Source organism: Macaca nemestrina, chromosome 6 (genome assembly GCF_043159975.1).
Source record: "Macaca nemestrina isolate mMacNem1 chromosome 6, mMacNem.hap1, whole genome shotgun sequence".
Classification (NCBI taxonomy): Eukaryota; Metazoa; Chordata; class Mammalia; order Primates; family Cercopithecidae; genus Macaca; species Macaca nemestrina.
The window spans coordinates 23143424-23156098 of NC_092130.1; the positions used below are offsets into that span (position 1 = coordinate 23143424).

At 42.6% G+C, this 12675-nt stretch overlaps 1 protein-coding gene across 1 annotated transcript in view; it reads right to left on the bottom strand.

The window, feature by feature from the left end:
• LOC105482374 (IL2 inducible T cell kinase) overlaps nt 1-12675 on the bottom strand; it is a 75436-nt gene that overhangs the window by 12724 nt on the left and 50037 nt on the right. The window contains exons 8-11 of the mRNA XM_011742424.2: nt 11100-11154; nt 4984-5066; nt 3002-3135; nt 1526-1600 (exon numbers count right to left, since the gene is read on the bottom strand). Coding sequence (XP_011740726.1) covers nt 1526-1600; nt 3002-3135; nt 4984-5066; nt 11100-11154 — 347 coding nt within the window. The remainder of the gene's footprint in view (nt 1-1525; nt 1601-3001; nt 3136-4983; nt 5067-11099; nt 11155-12675) is intronic.

The following is a 12675-nucleotide window of genomic DNA, read 5'->3' on the forward strand; positions in this document are numbered from 1 at the left end:
ACAGATTCAAAGACAGTTTGTGCAGAGGCACAATCTAGCACAGTGTCTGGCACATGGGAGGTTCTCAAGAAAAGTTTAACAAACAAATACGAGATTCCAAGGCTCAGTTTCCTCACCGACCAAATGCGTGGGCTGACCAGATAATATCTGAGATCCCATCCAGCATGGACACATTAAGATTCTACATTTATTAGAATACCCTTATTTTCATAAGGAGGCCAAAGAAGCATTATCCTTTTCCAATGCTCGGTCTGGTACCTAAACAGCAAGATTTCCACCGCTTTGAGGCAGAGACTCAACAGCAAGCAGTATTGAGCACCTACTATGTGCCGGACATGGTGCTGGTTAGGGATAAAGAAGCCCATGCGTGGCAGTGGTTCTCAAAGTATTGCCCTCTGACCACCTGTATCAAAATCACCTAGCATGCTTGTTTAAAATGTAGACTCGGCTGGGCACAGTGGCTCATGCCTGTCATCCTAACACTGGGAGGCCGAGGCAAGAGGATTGCTTGAGCCCAGGAGTTTAAGACCAGCCAGGGCAACATAGTGAGACCCTGTCTCTACAAAAAATTTTTAAAAATTAGCCAGGCATGGTAGCGTGTGTCTGTAGTCACAGCTACTTGGGAGGCTGAGGTGGGAGGATCGCTTGAGTCCAGGAGGTCAAGGCAGCAGTGAGCCGTGATTACGCCACTGCATCTCCAGCCTGGGTGACAAAGCAAGACCATGCCAGAAAAAAAAAAAAGCAAAAAAAAAAAAGCAGACTCCTAGACCCTATCAAGGATTGTGTTTTGGTGAGTGTTTGGATAGGAACTAGGAGTCAACATTTTTAATAAGCATTCTAGAAGACTTTGATGCACACTGAAGTTTGAGAACCACCAACCTAGGAGATAAGAAATGAAAATTAGGCAGCCTTCTGCCTAATCCACAGGCAGCGCACAGTTGGGGCCAAGGCTATGCAAAGCCATATGCCTTCAGAGTCCAGCAGATAATCCCAAGTGAGTGAAGCAATTCCATAGGACAAGAAAACATAGTAGGGGCTGCAGCACTGGAGATCATGCCACGCCTAAAGGCATTCCAAAGAATTTTAACACTCTCTTATGCAGACAAATACTTCCAGATGCTGTCAGCTTGCAGTTCTTGCAATAGTCTGCTACTCAGCCAACTAGATGATATAAAAGTTCTAGAAGATAGGTGGAAACACAGTGCTAAGGCACGGTTTTCTAATATTTTTCTAATAGCATTTAGTAGAGTGCTCTGTACAAAGTAGGTGCTTAATAAACACTTCATTAATGAACTCTTCACTAAAACCAATGGCCACTGGTTTGACCTAGAGAAATATGCTTATGTATGTACTTCTCTTACACACAATGTAAATATTCATTAGTGCCATCATCTCTAGATATATAATATACTTGTTTTAATGGTGATTTGTAGTCTGGGGAACAGGTAGGCTCATGGCCAGTTTATTCAGAATTTGCCCCAGACCTTGAGGGACATGAGTTTACATTCCTGATTGTACTGCTCACCGTATCTCAGTCCTGCTGTAACTGGAGCTTTCTGCCTCCCAAAACACACTGGATACCGGAGTCGAGTCACCAGGCCTGGGATGATTGAAAAGCCAAGAAGCAGTGGTTAGGGCTTTGCTGTAGCAACCATCTAACTTAAATCACTACAAATAATAATAACAATAATAATATTCAGATGCAAAAGCTAATTTTATTCTGGAAAACAAATCCCAAAGCCTAATTATTGATATCGCACCCTCCTTGAAAACATCATAGGCACAGATGGGCAGGTGGTAAAATTTCATGATTTCTGTAAGATAACTTGCTAATAGAAGATATATAATATAATTAAATATTTGTCATATTTTTGTATTTTTGTTTATTATTTATGGTCAAAAAGAAGCCAGGGTGGGCTTTTGCCAGTTTTCATTAAGTCTCCTGTGTGGGTGCTGATATCGTTTGGATGTTTGTTCCCTCCAAATCTCATGTTGAAATGTAATCGCTGGCTGGGCATGGTGGCTCACACCTGTAATCCCAGCACTTTGGGAGGCTGAGGCAGGCAGATTACCTGAGGTCAGGAGTTCAAGACCAGCCTGGCCAATGCGGTGAAACCCCGTCCCTACCAAAAATACCAAAATTAGCCCGATGTGGTGGCACACGCCTGTAATTCCAGCTAATCAGGAGGCTGAGGCAGGAGAGTCACTTGAACCTGGGAGGTGGAGGTTGCAATGAGCCAAGATTGAACCACTGCACTCCAGCCTGGGCTACAGAGCAAAACTCTGTCTCAAAAAAAAAAAAAAAAAAAAGAAAAGAAAGGAAAGGAGGTGGGTCCTGGTGGGATGGGAGGTATTTGGGTCATTGGGCAGGATCCCTCACAAATGCCTTGGTGCTGTCCTTGTGAAATGAGTTATCACTCTGAGTTCATGCAAGACCTGATTGTTTAAATGTCTGTGGCACCTTCTCCCTCCTCGCTCATGCTCCTGCCATGTGATACTCCTGCTCCCCTTTTGTCTTCTACCATGACTGAAAGCTTCCTGAGGCCTCCCTAAAAGCCAAGAAGATGCCGGCACCATGCTTCCTATAGAGCCATGGACCAATTAAACCTCTTTTCTTTATAAATTACCCAGCCTCAGGTATTCCTTGATAGCAATTCAAAAAAGCCTGACCCAGGTGCCTTTTGCCTTTGTCCTCTAGAGCAGCAGTCCCCAACCTTTTTGGCACCAGGGACCGACTTTGTGGAAGACAGTTTGTCTATGGATGGGTGTGGCAGGGGGTTGCTTTCAGGATGAAACTGTTCCATCTCAGATCATCAGGCATTTGATTCTTATAAGGAATGCACAACCTATCCCACAAGTGCTGTTCACAATAGGGTTTGCACTCTTATGAGAATCTAATGTAGCTGATCTGACAGGAGGCGGCGGTCAGGCAGTAATGCTTGCTCACCTGCTGCTCACCTCCTGCTGGGCGGCCCTGGTCCACCCCTGCTTTAGAGCTTACCTCCTCCATTATGTTGGTGATAGTTGATGAGAAGAGGGATGGAATCGAACACAAACTTTTCAGCCACATAATATCGCTTAGGATTGTCATTTGTTTCCTTGATGTGATAGTGCTTTATACAGGGGTTGTTCTCACTTAAACAAATGAAGCATAAATGTAGTGATTATTAAGAAGCAATGTTGAGACAAAAAAGTCTACTAGTATTAAGTTCTTATTATCTTTGTCTTGTAACCTCTCACAAGATGGTAGATATTGTTCAGCTTGTAAGTCAGTGTTGACAGGTTGGCCCTGGGTGCTGCAGCACTGTGTTTAAAAGGACTCTGAGGTTGTGTCTGGACCCAGTGGACAGCAGTGTTGTGATGGATTGGTGATGGTTCTTCCACTGCCACAAAATGAATGAAGGGAAATATTTGTTATGTGATTGCTTTGCCTGTTCTGTGAATTTAACTGATTGCCAGCATACGTTCAGAAGGCCTCTATGACCCCTTCACACTTACTTGACTTTACGCTGCACAGGATGAACCTAACAGGCCCGACGACTCTCCTTAGAAAGGCCTGCCTGCACGCTTAGCCCTTGGCTGGTGTTGGGGAACTGGGATTTCGGGAGGGCTCTTTCTCTAACTGATAAGGGTGGTGAGCTTTGCCTAAACTGTTTGCTAGAAACAGTGTGATTTATGGTGAACCCTAGTTTTCCTTTTGGGTCTCTGGAATTTTGGCATGTGCTAGGCAGGGGCTGTCTATGGAAACAGCCTCCAATAAAAGCCTTGGGCACGGAGTCTCTGATGAGTTCCCCTGGTGGACAGTGCTCACGTGTGGTTACGACTTGTTGCTGGAGGAGTTAAGCACATCCTGTGTGGCTCCAGTGAGAGAGGACTCTTGGAAGCTTGTGTTTTGTGGCCTCTAGATTTTGTCCCATGTGTCTTTTCCCTTTGCTGAGTTTGCTTTGTATCACTTTGCTGTATTAAATATCAATAAGTCTTAGTCCTGTAAGGCCTCCTAGTGAGTTCCTGAAGCTGGGGGTAGTTGTGGGGAGCCTCAACACAGACTGTATGTTTCATCCCTTCGCCATCATACCTGCGGGATTGCAGGTCACCTCCTTACTGTCTCCCAGCCATGGCAGAGGCACAGCCCCTGTGTTCCCTCCCATCCCTGGATCAGGCCCTTCCTCTTTGCCACCTGCCCTTGCTCCACGTCCTGCTCACAGTCTCAGTCTTCCAAAAAAATTTTCCAAAGACACCTTAAAAATTATTTGTCTTTTCTCTTAATTCCGACTGCACTTTGGTCATTGTCAAACAGCTTAGTTCTAACTAATGTTCTAATTAGAAGGGAATTTGAGCCCTAGATAGGTTCTTAGACACCATTTTACAGAGAAGAAACAGGCCCAGAGGGGCAGAAAAGGAGCTAGGGTCTTGCAGTCCAATTGGCTGGAGGCTGGAGGTGCCTTGGCCCGTTCAGACCCACGGCTGTAGGGAGGCACCATCAGCTCCTGAACCTCGGTTTCTTCTGTGTGAAATGAGCATAGTAATACCTGCCTTCAGGGCTTCTTAGGATTGGAAATGGTCTGCATATTTTCTGGCACATAATAAAGATTCAGTTAACGGTAGGTAGTTTTATGAGCAGAGCCAGAACTGCAGTTCATATATTTTTGCTTCCAGATAGAAATATCTCTTCTATTATTCTATGTATTAAATTATATACTCATCCAATACAGTGCCAAGTATTTTATGTCTTTAGAACTCTAAAATCGGAGATGCTAATTGAAAGAGGACCTGGCATCCACCCCCAGCTCTGTCACTTTCTAAGTCTCTTAAGTTCTATCCTTCATCTCCATGGCCTTGGTTTTCTCAGAGTGAAGAGGGAAAACAGACCATTTCTAGTGAGCCTCTACCTCTTGCACTGTCTGACTTTGTCATCTGTACCCCAGTGCTCACACACTTCAAAAGTGTTTCTCCCCACTTTGCTGAGCAGAGTTAGCTCCATACCTCACAACAGCCTTGGTGAAAACAGACACGGTGTATGTTCCCGGAGTCCTGGAATCTCTTACCATGAAGGCTCCTTCTTTGCCCTGGAATGGTTAGAAAGAACAGAAGGTTAGTGATCTCAGGAAGCCAGGCTTATTCCTCCAGCTCCCCTTTCTTGCCCAGAGAAGGAGGAAATACTGTAGGCCCACTTGGCATAGAGCAGATTTCAGTAAGAATGGCTACCGTTTCATTTACTCCTGTCCTTCAGTAGATATTCCTTGGTCTCTGACGTGGATCCCAGACTGTTCTCGGGCTGACATGAACCATGAATGGAGACAGACAGACATAAGCTCTGCCCTTTTAGAGCTCCGCATGGATCAGACTCTTTACAGATATTTTCCAACTCTTACCACAGTATTGCCGTCTGGATATTGGTATCCTTAACTGCCAACGACACTGAGTGCCAGAGAGCTTAAGTGGCATTCCCGCCACCCACAACTAGAAAGTGACAGAATTGGGATTTGAACTCTGGCATGCAAGCAAAGCCCAGGCTTGGTTTACTACTCCAGATGCCTCCTTTCAAAGAAAGTTAGAAGCTGCTTCTCCATTCCCCTACAAAGTCACAAAACTGTCCTGAAAACTTCATCAGTGTCTTAATGGGAATATAAAACTTTTACATTTTTTTTTAGATTCAGGGGGTATGTGTGCAGGTTTGTTACGTGGACATATTTCGTATTGCTGAGATTTGGACTTCTATTGAACCCATTAGCTAGATAGCAAACATAGTACCCAATAGGTAGTTTTTCAGTCCTTGTCACTCTCCCTTCCTTTCCACTTTTGGAGTCCCCACTGTCTATTATTCCTATCTTGATGTCTGTTTAGCTCTCACTTATAAGTGAGAACATGTGGTATTTGGTTTTCCGTTTCTGTGTTAATTCACCTAGGATAATTCCTCCAGGTGCATCTGTGTTGCTGCAAAATGCACAATTTTGTTCTTTTTTAGGGCTGCATAGTACCCCATGGTGTACATGTGCCAAATTTTCTTTATCCAATCCACTGTTGATAGGCACCTAGGTTGATTCCATGTCTTTGCTGTTATGAAGAGTGCGGGTGTCTTTTAGGTAGAATAATGTATTCTCCATTGGGTATATACCCAGCAATAGGATTGCTGGGTTGACTAATAATTTTATTTTCAGTTCTTTGAGAAATCACCAAACTGCTTTCCACAGGGGCTGAACTAATGAACATTCCTACCAACAGTGCATAAGGATTCTCTTAATGATAATATATTTCTTAGGCCCTTTCCAGAGTGAGAATTTGCTGCAGGGCAGAAGGAAAAAACATTAAGCTCCTGGTTTCATGAGAGAGGTGGGAAGAAGGGAGTGCCCTGAGAATGTAACTTTCACCACCCTGACAATTTTGCCAGCACTGACGAAATAAGCACTAATAAATGGACATACCATTGTATTCATTCTTGGTGGAAATTAAAAAATGAGAAATCTATTTTAAGTCCTTCATATCTAACACTCTGTTCCTACTCCGCTGTAAATTTGCGCTGGTAACATTTATTAAGCCTAATATTATGATTCACTTAACTTAGACATAGTGAGGGCCCCAAGTAAAGGTCAGAGTTAGACAAGATCCTTGTGCAGATGGCATACACTTGGAGCATAAGGAACAAAGTATATAGAACCTACAACAACGCAAATCCCTGTATCCCACAACTACAAAGATGGTTTGCTTATGGGTGCACACCTGTGCACTCACACAGTAGCCCATGCTAATTGTTTGAATTCTAGAATCTCTGGGTTTAAAACGAATTTTCTTTTTTTTTTTTTTTTTTTTTTTTGAGATGGAGTCTCATTCCGTCACCCAGGCTGGAGTGCAGTTGCGCAATCTCAGCTCACCGCAACCTCCACTTCCTGGGTTCAAGCGATTGTTTTGCCTCAACCTCCCAAGTAGCTGAGACTACAGGTGCCTGCCACCATGCCTGGTTAATTTTTTGTATTTTTAGTAGAGATGAGGTTTCACTATGTTGGCCAGGCTGGTCTTGAACTCATGACCTCCAGTGATCTACCTGCCTCACCCTCCCAAAGTGCTGGGATTATAGGTGTGAGTCACTGTGCCTGGCCTTAAAAGGAACTTATAAAGATGAGTAACTGTATAAGCTTCAGTTTCCTCATCTGTAAAATGACCGTTGGAAGGTTGTTGGGAGAATTAAGGTAATGGGCCTAGAATTGCTCCTGGAGTACAATACCAGGACAAGGACTATTAGGGTTATTATTGGCCATTATTATCACATGCTATGGTATGCTACTTATTGGAAGTAATTATTCCATTGTCAGTCTCCATCTGAGACATGTTGGATATGTTAGGAGTATTTTTCTTGCTTTCTGTTCTTATAATTTGAAAGTGACCTTTCAGAAGATAATCTCAACACACAGGTTAAGTTACTGTGAAAAGAGGGACTGATAATTCATAGTCTCATTACGCTGTGTTATATTTTAACAGTGTCTCTGATGTACCGCCATCTTTCATTCTGGAGGTGGTGCTTTTCTTCTCTGGAAACAAACCAATTATTTTTTTTTTTTTTTTTTTTTTTTTTGAGACGGAGTCTCGCTCTGTCACCCAGGCTGGAGTGCAGTGGCCGGATCTCAGCTCACTGCAAGCTCCGCCTCCTGGGTTCACGCCATTCTCCGGCCTCAGCCTCCCAAGTAGCTGGGACTACAGGCGCCCGCCACCTCGCCCGGCTAGTTTTTTTTTTGTATTTCTTAATAGAGACGGGGTTTCACCGTGTTAGCCAGGATGGTCTCGATCTCCTGACCTCGTGATCCGCCCGTCTCGGCCTCCCAAAGTGCTGGGATTACAGGCTTGAGCCACCGCGCCCGGCCCAAACCAATTATTAAGTCAACATTGAGTCTTCAATGACAGTTTATAATGTCTGAACTTCAGGTCACCCCATGTGTGAGATGTTGTAAGGTGTTCTCAGTGAATTACAGAGTACCCAATTCCAAGGAATTCACCATCTACCTAGATGGGTAAAGACAGAAGAGAAGCTGCTGAGATTGGAGGCAGAGTGAGAACAGAGCCACTGGAGAAGTAATAATACTAATAATAACATTTGACCTATAAGGGTTCAAAGGCAAGAAAACCCATTTTCCATAGCTAGGGCGAGGGAAGGCAGGAGAGAGTTCTTGGAGGAGGCAACATTGGAAGAACGGATACAGCACATTAGGAGGTGCTTTTTAGTGGCTCCCAAACATGGATAAGTTTCAGAATAACTTGGGTGCCACCTCTAGAGGTTTTGATTGGATAGGCCTGGAGTCCAGCAATTTGTATTTTTAAAAAGCTCCTGCAGTGATGTTTATGATCACCCAGGTCCCCCTTAAGCGGAGTTGTTAGTTTAAAAACATTTATTAAGCATTCAATGTATTCGTTCATTCATTCAACAAGTATTTATTGAACAACTACAAGGGGCTAGATACACTTTTGGGTGCCTAGGTACAGCAGGAACAAGATAAAGCGTTTATAGTGTAGTGGCAAAATATGTATGAGGCAGTATACCAGGAGTTTTAGTTCATAAAAAGGTGTAATGAATCAATTCATCTCTTTTATTATTATTATACTTTAAGTTCTGGGGTACATGTGTAGAACGTGCAGGTTTGTTACATAGATATACATGTGCCATGGCGGTTTGCTGCACCCATCAACCCGTCATCTACATTAGGTATTTCTCCTAATGCTATCTCTCCCCAAGCCCCCCACCCACCGACAGACCCCGGTGTGTAATGTTCCCTTCCCTGTGTCCATGTGTTCTCATTGTCAACTCTCACTTATGAGTGAGAACATGCGGTGTTTGGTTTTCTGTTCCTGTGTTAGTTTGCTGAGAATGATGGTTTCCAGCTTCATTCATGTCCCTGCAAAGGACATGAACCCATCCTTTTACCAACCCAAATGCCCATCAGTGATAGACTGGACAAAGAAAACGTGGCACATATGCACCATGGAATACTATGCAGCAATTCCTCTCTTAAAGGTCCTATACTTATTAGATAAAAAGACTCTAAATACACCTAGAAATAATACAGCTATTGTTTCAAAAACAGCATACAAAAACAGTGAAAAATAGCAAGAAAATGCCCTTCAATTATATCCAGAATCTGGGCTAAGTTTGAAGTTTGCCCTCATATTTACCTACGGAGGAGAAAAGAATTTGGTAAAGTAGCTCACAATATTAGTAAGGAGTCTGGGCATGGTGGCTCATGCCTGTAATACCAGCACTTTGGGAGGCCAAGGCGGGTGGATCACCTGAGGTCAGGAGTTCAAGACCAGTCTGGCCAACAGGGCGACACCCCGTCTCTAGCAAAAATACAACAACGAGTTGGGTGTGGTGGCATGTGCCTGTAATCCCAACTACTTAGGAGACTGAGGCAGGAGAATCACTTGAACCCAGGCAGCGGAGGTTGCGGTGAGCCAAGATCAGGCCACTACACTCCAGCCTGAGTGACAGAGCAAGACTCTGTCTCAAAATAAATAAATAAACAAGCAAACAAACAAAACAAAAAACTCTCCTCCACATTCATATATATCAATAAGGAGGAATGTTTCAACTGCCAGAGCAAGCAAAATGGACTTAGTACCTCACAAGAACTGCTGTAATACAGGAATCATCTCTAGGAAATTATTAATGTGGGCTGTTTGAAGTGCTCCTCAGACAACATTAACTGATGTGTGATTTAATATAACAAAACTACACTTGTTTAAACACAGTGTAATTCAGAGTTTTAATTAATTTTGAACTCCACTCAATTAGCTCATATTAATCAAGTTCTACTTTGTTATCCATTAACATAGACTGGCGGTGCCAGGTTTGAGCTGGCCACATTTGCATTGTAAATTTAACTTGAGAAAGTACAGATTCCCAGGAACTCATGCTGGAGACTCTGATTCTGTGGATCTGGAGTGGGACCTGGGAATCTGTACTTTTGAACATTTCCCAGCAATTCTAAAAAATTCAAAAAAACAATTCTGTATTTTTTTGGAGGGAATCCACAGGAAACAAGTACTGAGTTGGTGTAGAGCCAAGGAGAGACCAGAGTTCAGTAAGGACTCAGCTCAACTTCTTTTCCTTCATGGAATCTTTCCCAACTCCTCTGGAGTTTACCTCAGTTTATTTTAGATGATTTGCTTGCTCTTTTTTCAGCATTTGTCTTGTTTCCCAAGAGTCCCAATGCCATGGACTATGGTTAACTGTGTTGGTCACAGGACAAGGAGCAGATAGTGGCAGGATAAGGGCTGGGGAATTGCCATCCCTGATTTAATCCAAAGCTCCCCTTCTACTCATTGATAAACTGAGGCCCAGAAGGAAGAAGAGAGGTCCCCAAAGTCACACACTGAGTTGATGACTTAAGGAACTAGAGCCCAGTACCTGCCCCCACCATACCGTGTTTTCTACTTTTCTCTTCCCTTTCTCCCTTAATCTTGACATCCCTGAGTAAAATCAGTCCTGCTATGCATGGCTTTAAAGAATAACTATTAAAACAAGTGCTGTGTTCCATCTGGACTCACAGCCCAGCCAGGCTGAATCAGAGTCACAAGCACCTCTGACCTACACCGAGAAGAAGGCATGGCAGACCAGCCCTGATGGCACTCCATGGCCAGCCATCACCACTCATAAAGACTGCTGCAGCTGTGGTGATGTCTGCATGCCAATGCCAAGCCCAGGTTTCTCATCCTGTGGTTTGCTAGTCCTGTAAATTCCCAGAATATTTTCACCAGACACGAAAACTATTGTTAATCCAACCTATCAATCCACTGCACGGGCATAAAACACAGCAAGGCTGAAAAAACAAGACAATTCTTTCTTTCCTTTTTCCCTTTCTTCCCCTCCCTCCCTCCCTACCTCCTTCCCTCCCTCCCTTCCTTCCTTCCTTCCTCCCTTCCTCCCTTCTTTTGACAGGTTCTTGATCTTGCCCAGGCTGAAGTACAGTGGTACAATCACAGCTCACTGTAACCTTGAATTCCTGGGCTCAAGTGATCCTCCCACCTTGACTTGACAAATCGCTGGGATTCCAGGCATGAGACACTGCACCTAATTCATTTTGTTTTATGTCAAAAGACAGGTTAAGGAGACTTACTGTGTCCCAAAGAAGTTTTTCAGCTTTATCTCGGCTGATACTCTTATTGTACCACCTGAAAGCAAATAAAAGTCATATGTCAATGACATATTTTAAAGTGTCATTAGTTATAAAAGACAATGCTAGAAAATCATATGGTCATTTTCTATTTCTGACAGTGCTTTAAACAAATTTTTAAACAAAATTTTAAGTATATTTTACTTATTTAACTTATTTAACAAGCCTGCACACATATGTTTCTACCAGTGCCTTTAAACTCAAAAGCAAATGCGTGATTCATTTCCAGGTATTAAAATGTTTAATTGGAAAGAAACACATGAAACAGAATTGGCAAAATATCGATCATTGTTGATGCTGGGTTTGGGGAACGTGGATATTCATTATATTATTCTCTCTACTTTTGCATATGTTGGAAATTTTCTAAAATAAAGTTGTAGAAAACATTAATTTTCCTCTTCGTTTCATAAGTCAGTAGGCAGTTGGTTGTAAGGAGGAGGGTGCTAGTGCAGCTATAAAAACGTAATACCAGTTTGAAAGTTTAGCAAAAATCCTTTTAAAACAACTGTAGTATTTTCCTCTTTAAGACTGGTCTTCCAGACATTCTGCCAAGTAATTGCATTCTTTTTATAATTTTGTTGTCTGGTGAAAAACAACTATAAAATGGTAAAGAAGAATATAAATGATTTTTAGGGATGAAGGTTTTTTTTTTATGTTGTTAACAATATTTGAGCCAACATCCTAACCTCTCTGGCTGCTTTTTAGGTGAAAGGAGGCAGACTGATCCTCGGTTAATAATCAGTTTTGAAAATTAATAAATCCAGGAGGAAAGAAGGTCTGGGTAGGGAAGAAATACCACTTAACAAACTTGTTTGGCTATTTGAGAGTAGCCATGATTAAAGGCATTCATGGATTCATTAGAGGTTTTTGAACATTATAAGACAGAATAGTACATACATTACACGAACATGGGCTCTTAGAGATTATCTAATTGAGGATTGGGAAAATATAGGCTTCGTCTCATACACAAGCCCCCAGCGATAGTAGTGGCTGCCTAGAGCTGTGCATTGAAAAGGTTGTCACCAGCATGGTGGGTAAATAGTTTCACTATCAAAGGGTGACATCTACCTGACTTCAGTGCACGGGAAGGGAATGCCAGCAAGAGAGCCATGATTTGCTTTCCTTCATCTTGTCTGAGCCTTCATTTTATGGAGAAGGGATCAGAACTCAAATAGGATGAGGTAACTTGCCCAAGGTCATGACTGCAAACCAAGGCAGGAGACCTGAATCCATTCAATTTACCAACCCATGACTATGTTATCAGGTGGTACATATTTAAGTACTTAAGCAGATCTCACCTGAAACTAGACAACACTAAGTTCACGAATAAAAAGTTATCATACTGGAATCTTTCATATATCCAGTTATATACTAAATATCTGCATGTTTGCTTGTAAGTCATGTTATTTTCCAGCTGAGATTGATAATCTGGAGAATGCAAACTGAAAGTGCACAGTATAACTAGATTGTTTTGTTTGCATGGTATAGTGTTTTATTTTTGAAATGGCTTAAAATACTT